We start from the raw sequence: 12,729 nt of genomic DNA on the forward strand, positions 1-12,729 counted from the left end.
AGACCCTCAATGCTGAGCGCTTCTCTAATACCAACGTATTAGAGCTTTCCCGCTTGTTATATATTCAGTTGGCTGTATCTCTTGCGTACAACAGGCCCATTTAACACGAATTAAATATAATTGAAAAATAAAATTTCATTTTCCAGGAAATTTAAAGGATTTCTCAGGGGCGGCGTATGCAATCCGTTTAACGTACTTCTGTTTAGAAACTAGGCAAAATCTCCCGTGTTTGCTATTTTTTTTATATTTGTTTGAAAATTTCAAGCCCCCCTCCCTCCCGTTCTCATTGTATTTGGTGTGTGCGTTTAGGGTTATTCAATTTCTGCTGGCCAATGAAGCAGATGACATACAACTCGAAATAAAAAAAGAGGTTGAAACCAAAATTCAGTAGTTATGCTTCAATAAAATGTATTTGCACTCGCATTTCTACATATGTATAAAAAAGGATTCAACTCAGACTTCTATTTACTTATGGATATGAATGTACTGTACAGTGAAGCGGTTGCCCGAAGTGACGTGGCGTGATTTGCGATGTATCGATTAATATGTAATTTAAACCTACGAAAAAATATCGATTACCAGGGCGTTCACAACGAACAACTTAATAATCGATTCTTTGCCACGGCTTCAAATGGGATAGTATCGATAGTCAATTATCATGCCTCGCTACTGGATCCCCGCGATCAACAACCTTGTGGCAAATTACTACCAGGGTAAATAACCATGGGTTGCTTACAAGCAAAGCGAATATTACATGCTCAAATAGTAACGACTAGGTCCAATTTTTTGTTTTTTTTTAAAAAAAAAAAAAATAGAAATGATATAGAAGAGGGAAAGCTTAGGTTTAAAAAAACGAGGGGGACAAACTTTCTCAAGGATGAAAAGTCAAGCAAAATTATACGTAACTCTATGAGGTTTTGGTTTCAGGTAGTCATGAATTTGACTGTATTTTGCGATAAGAAACTACAAATTCTTGCTCAGTAAAAGAACAACGTATGTGCCATTAGTTTTCCTATGCACATTAGTGTTTTTACGGATGAGCCAGAAATTGAAGTTCCTAATTGCAAAATGAAGTCCAATTCATTCACGGTATTTGAGGCCTGAGTTCCTCAGTCAGTGACACCTGAACACCGCCTAAAAATTGGAAGAAATTGGCGTTGTGCAGGAATTGGGTCAGAAAGGGAAAAAAGCTGGTAGATTAATAATAGATGATTTCTGACTTAGGAGTTCTTTTCCAAATGCATTATTACAAGAACGAACTTAATCGAAATTTTACTTATTAATAGATTCGCATTCCTTCAACACATTTCCATTAAAACAAAAACAAAGTTTTCTCTGACGACAAAAAAACATTGATAATTTACGATGCAAACTATCTAAGAAAGCACAATCACAAGCGGCAAGTCTGGCAACGGTGGGAGAGGGTCAACAAATGTTTTTTGGTTGCTTTTTTTGTTGTGTTTAACTTTAAAGATTAAGAGGGGGGATTTATCACAGGGCGCCATCAAAAATGCATAAAAACCTATATCACAAAGTTCTGTGCTCACAGAAATATCTTAGAACGAGGTATCACAAGAAAACATTATCATATAGTTTAAAAAGGGGGATGAACGAAAATAACTAAAAAACAAAAAATTAAATAAAACATGAACTTCTTAAACTTGCGGTAAATATAGTTATTGGTGCATTTTACACATGCTGGAATTCAAGGCGGCAAACATGCCTAAAGTCTTCAAATTTAAAAATGTGTGTCTCTTGTACAACTAGCGTATTAACTCATATGGAGAGAGACTTCTTAGAGCGAGGTAACGGAAGCACCAGTTGTACTAAAGTTATATTTTTTCTCCTCGAACTTACATGAAAATATAGATAACACATTTTACAAAATGTCCAAAATTCAAAACGGAATAGTATTTCTAGCCATTGTAAATCGAAGGGATCAGAATTTTTGCATCGATAGGGAACCACCTCTGCCGTGTTTCAGAAAAACACTTGATGGAAATTGGAAAAAAAAAACTCGTCACCCTATTTCAAAACTTTTGGATCATTCAAATTCTCATGAGACGTTTTTCTTTGGCACGGCAGAGGGGCTGATGCAAAACCGAGAGAATTTAATTGCCGTAGCCCCTAGAGGGGCTTCTCCAGCGGCCAGTGTGGGCTCCAGCGCCGGGAAGAATGGGAAGAGAAGAGACGAAAACACCTCGCTTTGGAGTCTGGACCGATCGCTTTTCCTGCGGGTTCACCGGTACTCGCACGAACTCATATCTGATCGGAGTCTGAGCCCGGGACATACTGGGGCTGGAAGTTTCCGGGTTCTGGTTCTGGGACCCGCTGGGGCTGGGAGTCTGCCCTTGGGACACGGTGGGGTACACGCGAGATGTGGCCACATTAGTATGCTCGTCGGGATATTCCGGGTGGTTTGGTTCGGGCGTCGACGGTTGCTCCTTCTCATGACCTGGGGATCCGAACTCTGGCTCATCGAAATCCTCGTCGACTATGAAGGAGGTGGACTGGTCCCAGGTGGGTTTGATTTTGGAGCAGCCGAGGGCGCGGTTGAAGGCGAGAGCGCGCTCCAGTTTGGCCTCCAGCTGGGCCACGTTCTGCGGGTAGCCGTGGGTCATTCGCAGTTCTTGTTGGATGTCCTTGAGAGCGAGGAAGGCCTCGTGGAGGCTGTTGAGGACGGCGTTGGCCGCCTCCATGATGGTCTTGACTTCTTTTCCGAACTGGAGGTGCCCGGCCTGAAGGCGTTTCAGCATGATGAGCTTCGTGCCGTTCGGTTTCCCGCTGAAGCGGGAAATGTTCGCTCCACGCGCCGCTGCCTGGGCGTTCAGCTGAAAGGAATAAGGCATGAGGTTTATTCAATGGAGCTCTTCGATTGAATCCAGCAGAAAGAACATACAATTTCTAACCGTAATCACACAATTTTTTTCTAGCTTAATTTTTGGCTCATAAAATCAATGTTTCCTTAGAAAAGTACCTTTTAAAAAGGCCCAATTTTGCTGATTTGGGGACAAACTTTGAGCCGAGATTATCTGAGAAATAACTGTCAAGCTCATTGAAAAGAGCGTAAAATTTACTCCTAGGAAAAATATGTCGATTGTTTCAAAGCCTGATTTAATCCTGTAAAACAGTTGCTTAATAGCGCGGTCAAGACACCTTCGCAGTTTGAAGCGCCTTCAATCCGGCGGAGCTGCAACATGCTTACACCCGTGGTCAAATAGTTGTATGTCACGCCTGCCGTAAACGAACTCAAGTTTCGATGGTTCCACGCGAATAGGAGCTTATTTACGTCGAATGCAACGGTGCAAACCGCAGTTAATGCTTTAATTTCAATCAATATATTTTAAAAAATACGCACAGATTTTCTTTGGAAATTTACAATAAATTAACGAACGATTTTAATTGAAATCAAGAGAAATTTCGTCGCGACATTATATTTAGTCCTTGTTTCCTTTTTTGTTTTTACCAAGAAAAAAAAACCACGGTCCCTGATTCTAAATCGTAGCTAATAGGCTTGTCATTTTGGTTTATTATAGTGAAAATTAGAAGGGAGTCATGAATAATGACGCATCGTTTAAGTGCCGCAGCAATTTTAGCGTTCGTCCCGCCAGCGAGGGTCTGCAGAGCGGTCAAGACACCTTCGCAGTTTGAAGCGCCTTCAATCCGGCGGAGCTGCAACATGCTTACACCCGTGGTCAAATAGTTGTATGTCACGCTTGCCGTAAACGAACTCAAATATCGATGCTTCCTCGCAAAAAGGAGCTTATTTACCTCGATTGCAACGTTGCAAACCAAAGTTAATGCTTCAATTACAATCAATATATTTTAAAAAATACGCACAGATTTGCTGAAAAATTTTCAAGCATTTTTCGAACGATTTTAATTGAAATCTCGGGAAAAGTAGGTGAATTTTTCAGTCTTATGACAACAGAAATGCGATCTCAAGATTCGAGAAAAAATGACAATGGCTAAAATTACCGTGTGAATCGATGCGATATGTGGCACATCGCTCTGACACAAAAAATGCCGTCCGTCGAATCACCTTAAGCACTTTTCTTGCCTTTTTACACAGTTCGGGCCCCGTTTCCAGGGTTTCTTCCCCTTGATTGTGAGGAAAATGGTCGACAAGAGCACCTTTTAAGGGTGGAGCTAATACGTCATCTTCCTGACATAAGGGCGTAACTGCATTTCGCAATGACCCCTGTTGTCCATTTAACTCAGTGCTTTCCCGGGTTCATCTGAATGTGTAGTTACGCCCTTTTGTCAGCCAAGCGACGAATAAAGTGCTCTTTCACAGGATTAAATTAAGCTTTGAAACATTTGACACATGTTTCCAAAAAGTAAATTTTATGCTCTTTTCTATGAGCTTGACAGTTTTTTTAGTAGACAGTAATTTTTAAAGGATACGTTAATTTTACGACCAAAATATTAAGCTAGAAAAAAAATAGTGATTTCGGTAAGAGATGTTATGTTCTATCTGCTGTTTTTTGTTCTTCTTCTTTTTTCACTGTTCATGACATATTTGCAAAAATCCGATCGTAAGTTTTCTCAATTTTGAGAAATTCAAAATGGCGGCGCTGTGAGCTCCCGACAATTTCCTGAAGTCGATATAGGCATTTTCGGGATTCTTTAGCATCTATATCGAAAAAAATTGGTTTGGTTTGAAGAAAAAACCAAGACTCGAAATTTGTTGTGCGGTGTAATAGTTGAGGCCTTTGCATATATACGCCAAAAATACCCTGCAATTTTGATTATATGCAACATGCATAGTTAAAAAATTAGTGCAATTTGTGGGACCAAGCGTGATGGTGAGGATATTTTATTTTTTTTTCTTACTTGACCATACACTTTTCGTGGGATATTCGGTGGTATGAAACTCCCATGCTTGACAAGGTGGTCCCCAAGCAAAATAAAATGTTACAAAAATGTACCCAAAATTGGTTTGCAGCGGGTAAGTCTATATGGTACGTGCACACTTAAAATCGCGAAAAATCAAATTCTTGGCTGATCCTCATTTCGAAATATCGCAAGTTGAAATTTTCATAGCACATGCAAGGTTTCTACTGATTTTGATCCGCTTTTTTCTTTATTTGTCCATTGAATCGGTACATCTACATTGAGTATTTGTTTTTGAGAAAAATGTTTTTTCTCCCGAGCAACTAGTTCCGGCTTAGGAGAGGAATGTATCCGTTCCTAAGCTCTAACTAGTTGCTCAAGAGAAAACATTTCTCTGCTTCGCACTGGGTGTTTAGTGGAGATAGGTTTCATCTCCTAATCATGGACTTGTTGCTTCATGGCACCCAGGTTCATACAGGGAACCATCCATTCCTAAGCACCAACTAGTTGCACGCACAACATACATGTATGCGTTACAACAATTGCTGCAGACGTACCTGAAGGCGAATTGGATACGTTCGTATAATACACGTTGAAAAACATTGTATCTCTTTAATTCATATTGTTACCGATAAAGAGTTGTATTTTATGGTTTTTTTATGGGAGACTCTAGAAAAACTTTTCATGATAAACTAACTGTAAGTGAACTGATCAGAATTTTAGTCAGGATTCAATCAACCCACTTTAAAACGCACATATAACGTCTTCAGGGTATCGAGTGAATTCAGCACGCATATCATACTTGTAACAACAATTGCTGCATTTGCAGCTGAAGGCGAATTCCTTTCTCACATATAACGCTATAAAGGGTCGAGTATGTAATGACCTGAAACCAGCACGCACAACATATTCGTATCAATAATTTTTGCAGACGCAGCAGAAGGCGAATTGTACGGTTAAAAAAAGAGTATGAAAGGTGGTGTGCGTGTAACGAGAGGGTATGTATTCGATCGACGTGAATCGAACGAAAAATGAAAACGTGAACCGATCAATACCGATTGAATGGACAAATAAACAAAAAAGCGGATCAAAATCAGTAGGTTACTTGCATGTACTATACAAATTCCAAATTGCGATTTTTCGAAAATAGGATCAGCCGAGATTTTGATTTTCCGCGATTTTAAGTGTACACGTACTATAGACTCACCCCCTGCAAACCGTTTTTGGGTACATTTTTGTTGCATTTTTTTTTTTTTTTTTTTTTTTTTTTTTTTTTTTGGCTTCAAGACCACTGTGCTGAGTTTTTATGTGGTTTAGATTTTTTAATTTCCTTACCTGCAATTGTGTGTTCACGAAGTTACCGGCGAGACCCTTCACGGCCAATTCGAAACCTCCATCAGTCGGCAGAGAGTGATCCTTTTTGACTAATTCCAGGAATTGAGGCCTCGGGGTGTTTGCAACGACCTTTGCAAGGGCGATAACCGCCTTCAGTTGCTTGCGGAATCGTTCGGCGACGCCGCAAAGGAGCTCTTTTGTCTTGACCACTTTGGATTTAAGAATCTCCGCAATATTCGACTCGAAAGCTTCATTGTAGTAGTTTTCCGCTGAAAGGAAAAATGCAAGAAAAAACAGTCATCATAATTTTGAACCCTTTTTTGCCTGAAGGACAAATTCTCAGGGGCCTGAAGGTTCCTCAATGGCATTCATTGCTTAGACGTAGTCCTTTTCCGTAGTAATTATTCATGTTTGGGTGACGGATTGCCAAAATAAACCGTGAGAGGCATTACCTACTCTAAAATGCTACTTCAAAAAATAAAAAGAACAAAACAAAACCATCGATGGTTTTGACAAGCTCTAAAGTAACTCCGGAGCTACCTTCAAATTTTTAAAAATATTCAAGAAATTTTATTTTTCTTTACATTTTTTTTATTAACAATATAATTATTATTGACTAATTGTAAGTCAGAACTACCATAACTAGCTAGTGGATATCTATTGCTACGTTTAATTGTTTACTAGGATGATCAAGCTTTCTGTGTCGAAATTTGCCATTAATGTGAAGCAAATATTTAAAAATCCCTTGTTAAGATGTGTTTCCAACGCTCCAGCTGTTGGCAGAAGCCAACAGCTTCTCCTCGAGGTTCATAAAAGTCGTAAAATTATTGGGCTGTAAACCAAAATTATAACCATAGGTACTTAAATTAATGGCCGTGCTTCCTTTGCGTGGCCCCGAGTATTTATTTTAAAAGATTGGGTGAAAATTGAAATATAATAGGTCAATTTTGTGAATATATCCTTCAAGGAAATTTCAATTTTCCACTACATAAAATATAAAGTTGCAAAATTTTCAAACATTTTACGAGACGTTAGGTAATATAGCAGCATGGGTTTCCTTTCGAAATTTTTCGTCGTCACAATTTATTGGAGCTTTTTGCAAACGTCCATTTTTAAAGTTTTAATGTGGAATTCTACTTCCGATTTTTGCAAAAAGTAATTTGTATAAAATTATGTGAAGGGCTTCCTTCGACTTCCTTTAACCACGGTGGCAACTGCATGAAATCCCTCTAAAAATAAAAGCATCTACGTGAGGAACGTAAAGTATACGTAAAACCAACACCTAAGCATAAATAGTTACACTATGCGACTATGAGTTGTGATTGAGAGTGTCGGAGCGCCTACAATTGTTCGCACACGCAACACGCACGCTCTTAGAGCACGAATAGTTGTTTCCAAACAACTACAAATACGACCCTATGACTAAACGCTTCCCTAACGCTACGTATTTATTATGTAAAACGGCTCAGAAGCTGTTTACGGAACGACTATAAATACTATAAACAGACCGCGTTAAGCAGAAAGGAACCAAGCCACATCAGCGAATGCCAAATTTAATTGGACAATTTAATGTTTTACTCGAAAACGGTTGTGCGGATTTTTGTGCATATATCGATGGGTTTTCTGCTGCGAAGAAAAGTCCTTAAAATTTTCAAAGAGTCCTTACACACGTTTTCTTGTAAAAAATTGAACTGCCCACTTAAATTTGGCAATATCTGATGTGGCTTGATTCCTTTCTGCTAAAAGCGGTCCAAATAAAACTCTCTCTATCTGGAATCGTACCTGCGAGTAGATTTCTAACGGGTTTGATATTTTGCATAGCGATGAGATAAGGACAGTTTTCCTTGCCCTCTTCCATGGCTTTTGGGATCTTTTGAGCAACGACATTTATTTCCTGGAGACTGGTCACCTGGAGCTCATCCCATGAGAGCGGTTTTGTTGCCTCCTGAGGGGTTGTCAGTTGTTCTCTTGCTTCTCGCGAATCATAATTACCGTAGTAGTCAGGGTAACCGTAAACTGCCTGCAATTGAAATCGAGGATATCTTTAGCACAATTGGCCGTATTTCTGTCAAACGGAACCACGTGCATTATGACGTGAGCCCTGCTATGCATATATTCTTAGGGGGCTCAGGGCTCATGTAAGGGCACATAGTTCTGTTTGGCAGGAATATATTCAATTCATAGTAATGGAACCAGTGGCGAGGCGTGAATGATCGATTATCGATATTTCTCCTTTGGAAACTGTTATAAAGAATCGATTTTTAAGGTATTCGTAGCGAACACCCTGTTTATCGATAATTTTCCATAGGCCTAAATAGCAGCTCAATCGATATATATCGCAAAGCATGGAACGGATGGACTATTTTATTGTCACACTCGAAAAAAAACTTCGGTCGCAAGGACTGTACATCGAGAACTTTAATAATCAATTCTTTACCATAGCTGCAAACGGGAATAAATCGATAATCGAACATCCACGCCTCAACACTGCAAAAGCGCGCTTTGCCATTTATCGATTGATCTATCTACAATTTAAATCAATAGAAAAGGATAGATAAACAGGACGTTTGCAATGAACATCTTAATAATTGATTCTTTACCATAGCTTCAAATGAGGAAAAATCTATAATCGGTCATTCACGACCAGAATTTACTTTCATAGGAGCTGGATTTCAATTTCATTTTGCTCCTTAATTCCAAATTCTCTGGCAATAAAAGTTCGCGGGAAAATTCAGAGAAATTCGCATTTTTTGGATGATCCTCGTGGGAATTCTTGGTTTCCTTCCGCTTTTTGCTACTCACTTGATCTTGGTGGAAAAATTCAAGGTTGACTAAAATTTTTCAGACAAACTAGTCACGAAATCTTGTTTTGAAATGCCGCTCTTCAAAAAACAGATTGCATGAGTAACATTATCGACTGCGGTGATGTTACCTCATGATCTTATGCGTGCCTTGCAGTACATTAGTGATGGAAGCAATGAAGTGTAGGTACGTGTTTTGGCTCATAAAGAGAAAAAAAAAACAGAAGTAGAATTGCAAAAAAGTTTTCTTCGTCCATTTGAGTTGCTTAACCAGCTTTAGTGCGGGATTCCTAGATTTTTCTTTATCGAATAATGATGAGACGAACATGGCAGAAGTCGAAGATTTTTGAGGCCTTTCAAATATTTCAAAAACAGACGCACGTTTTTTTCGAAACTGTGATGCACATACTCGAAGAAATAACAAGATTTTTCGGTTTTCGGCTACTCATAATGTGAGAACAAAAGTTGAGCTATTAGCCGATTGTAAATTGAAATTTGAAAATTGTAAATATACTAACATTCTCTTGCACATTGTTTTTTTTATTAAAGCATGGTCCGAGTAGCAATCATTGCATATATTTGTAAAATCGGCTAATAGCTCAAATTTTGTTTTCACTCGAAGAAATATGAAGCCAAGTCGAAGGGGAAAAGAGCCACTATAGACAAATCGTACGAAACTACTAGAACGCGCCAGAAAATCGCATTTTATCTCTTTAAAATTCTACTTAGAATGATTCACAGGATTGAAAATTAGGCAAGCAGTTCCTGAACAAGTTCTTTAACGAGTTTTCCGTAACATTAATATTATAGGTGTTAGATTTTGCGAATGACATCATTCGTCTTAATCCCATTTAACTAACGTAGGTGGACCTCTGGACCAGGCCTGGACGAGGAATATCCATTATTCCTGTTCTCTTCGAAATTCTACGTAGAATGCAATGCACACAACGGGAAGTACGGAAATCAACTTCATAACAATATATTAAGAAGTATTTTTAAAACAGATCAAAGGGGAGTCAGGCGATAGAGATGACGTCATTCGTATTTTTACCGTTCAATCAATGTTGATAATAAAAATTCATATCGTATTTTGGAGTTGCTTTCCGGACTTCCTGTTGTGTGGGTAATTTTTATTCCTCGTGCAATTTTGAAGAGAAAACATGTTGCGTTGTGCTTTGCTTCATACCTTCTCTGGAGAATCATTGCAAACACCTATGTCTTGCAAAGAAATCGATTTTCAGACTTCCCTTGGTGGGCTTTATTTATTGCATAATTCTGAGGGGGAAAATGTTACGTGGTGCTCAATTCGTACCTTGTCTGGGGGCAAAATTTCTCGGTCGCAAAAAAAATAAGAGATCAAACGATTCCTTTGTCACGGTTATAAAATTCCCATCACTCCCGGTAAACTTTCGTCGTTTGAACTAAAATTTAACTTGAAGTTAACATAAGCTTCTTCCGTTTTTATTTGTTGTCAGAGCAGCGAGATTGCCAAAGTGTTCGTGTCAAGTAGATCAGATGTTTCTTAGCACAGATAATAAATCCTTATGCTAAAATATGAACTTCGAAGTGAGAAGACACATTAAGCAATAAGGTTTTGATCACTGACTTTGTAAAAGCCGCTTAGTTAAGGGATACCCTGCCCAAATAGCATTAGTTGCGATAAGTTTCGATTTGATCGGATAACGTTTCGCGATTTATTCGACGGCGATTTATTTAAATATTATCGGATAAAAAATTGCAGTTTCCTCGCTGAAATTTCCAATTAAATCGCGATTTTATCGACGGCGATTCATCGGAAGATTTTTCGAACAAAAAATCGTGATAAATTGATATAACATTAGATCTTATAGAACGCGATTTTACAGAGATAAAATTGCGACAAGATTGAGGATAATCGCTCAGACGTTTGTGCTCAGCATTTAAATCCCCTACAATAAAGAGTTAACAAGACAAAGAAAACAAAATCTTGAATAAAACAGACGGAAAACACCAAGAAAAATAAACCTCATTGAATTAAAACTACATTCGACCTATAAACTCCCAAAAGACTGATTAAGAAATGAAAAAAAAACTTGCCAAATATCGTAAGAAAATTGCAACTTAATTTCAGCATATCTCAATTTTTCCGTTGAAAAATACTACTTGGGTGTGTATTTGTATATTTGATATTTATTGTGCGCAATTAACTCACCTGAAGGAGGAGAAGCGGTATCGCGACGCGAAGGGCCGTTTTGACGATGGCACCCATGACCGAGCACAGACAGTGGCTTCAATCAACGAGTGGCGTTAGTCCTGCGAAAAACTCAGTTTTATACTTGAGAAATGCGTTAAATGTCACCGTACCCTCATGTCAAGCGCTGCCGCGGCCTCTGACGCAGTATTCCATGAAATGTTGCAAAATCTGACTCTAAACAGGTAACACTAGTGCCCCAAAATTTTATTAAATACACCATCATTTAAAGATTTTAAAAACCTAGTTCCCGGTATTATTGCCGATTCCGAGGAAGTGCCACTTCGCCAACCGTTAATTTGAACACGTGTTTGCACACTGAAAAAAAAGATTGGTAGAATTTACCATTCCTTCACACTGTATTTTACACAGCGTGAATTAAAAGTCGATTCTACCGTAAGAATGGGTACCTGTACCAGTATATAGTAACGTTTACCTTTTTCCTGGCAGAATTGACTCTGAATTGACGCTGTGTGAAATACAGCGTTAATTAATGGTGAATTCTACCAATCTTTTTTTTTAGTGCACGTTCGTTTTTTGCTAAAAAGCGACTACACATTAGTTTGTTTTTCATTTCATTTCGTGTGTTTGTCCAAAATATATTGGGGGATTAGAGACTTGATCAAGGCAGAACTAAGCTCGAATTATCTGCCGAACAGGTTTCCTCTCGAATCGAGATGAAACATGTTTGCTTGACGGAAGAACATGTTTCCACCAAGCAGAAACCGACCTGATTCCGAGCATTTCGATCTTTATTCAAGAAACTAATTTCTGAACGACGAATTTCAGAAGATTTCTACTCGGATCAAGTTTCTGCAGATGCAGTACATGTTAGAAAAACAGGCCCAAGACTCGACTACAGGGTCATTCCACGCCTAGGTAGTCCGGGGGGTATTTTTTTTTCCCCCTCCAAATGACCCAACGATATTTATTTTTGGACTCCTTAATACTCCTAGTTTTTGGAAATATATGTGGTTTACCTCCGTTTTGTTTTTTTTCTCGCAATTTTTACGTGTTTTGTAACCCCGTTGCTTAGCTTTATCCTACTGTAAAAAGAGTGACAGTTTGGTAGCAATGTTTTCTGGTGTTCCCGCCAAAACCAAGTTTCAGGTTATGCTGGGAGTTGTCAAGAAACTGATTCAATGTGCTCCTGCAAAGTTTCAATTTTTAAAAGTAATTACTGTATATTATATGTAACTTTTAAAACTTAGTGTACTGACTGTCACACCCGTTACGCAAAACATGGGTTTTTTAATGTAACTATTTTAATTCATGTCATTTTGAGATGCCAATTTTTTCCGTACGTCTTCAAGTCAAGTACAGCTTTGGAGTATTTTTTCCGAATTTTTATTTCAACAATTGATGGGCAAAAATGCGTAACGGGTGTGACACGTTACGGGTGTGACCAATGAGAAGAGGCTTCAATTATGCAGATGTTGCCTCACTTCTCACCATTTTTTCTATGGTTATCACAAGAAATACACTACATATGCATAATTAGAGGTTATGTATACATCTAATAAGAGA

The 12,729-nt window shown here is 38.5% G+C and overlaps 1 protein-coding gene across 1 annotated transcript; it reads right to left on the reverse strand.

Annotated features, from left to right (window-relative positions):
• Positions 1–801: 801 nt before the first annotated feature.
• Positions 802–11,364, reverse strand: LOC109038324 (uncharacterized). The gene is made up of 4 exons (XM_019053352.2): positions 11,164–11,364; positions 7,954–8,191; positions 6,172–6,440; positions 802–2,831 (listed from the first exon to the last, which is right to left on the reverse strand). The coding sequence occupies exons 1-4, from the start codon at positions 11,218–11,220 to the stop codon at positions 2,112–2,114; spliced, it is 1,284 nt and encodes a 427-aa protein (XP_018908897.2). The 5' UTR covers positions 11,221–11,364; the 3' UTR covers positions 802–2,111.
• Between the last annotated feature and the right edge of the window lie 1,365 nt (positions 11,365–12,729).

Source organism: Bemisia tabaci, chromosome 10, assembly GCF_918797505.1.
Source record: "Bemisia tabaci chromosome 10, PGI_BMITA_v3".
NCBI lineage: Eukaryota > Metazoa > Arthropoda > Insecta > Hemiptera > Aleyrodidae > Bemisia > Bemisia tabaci.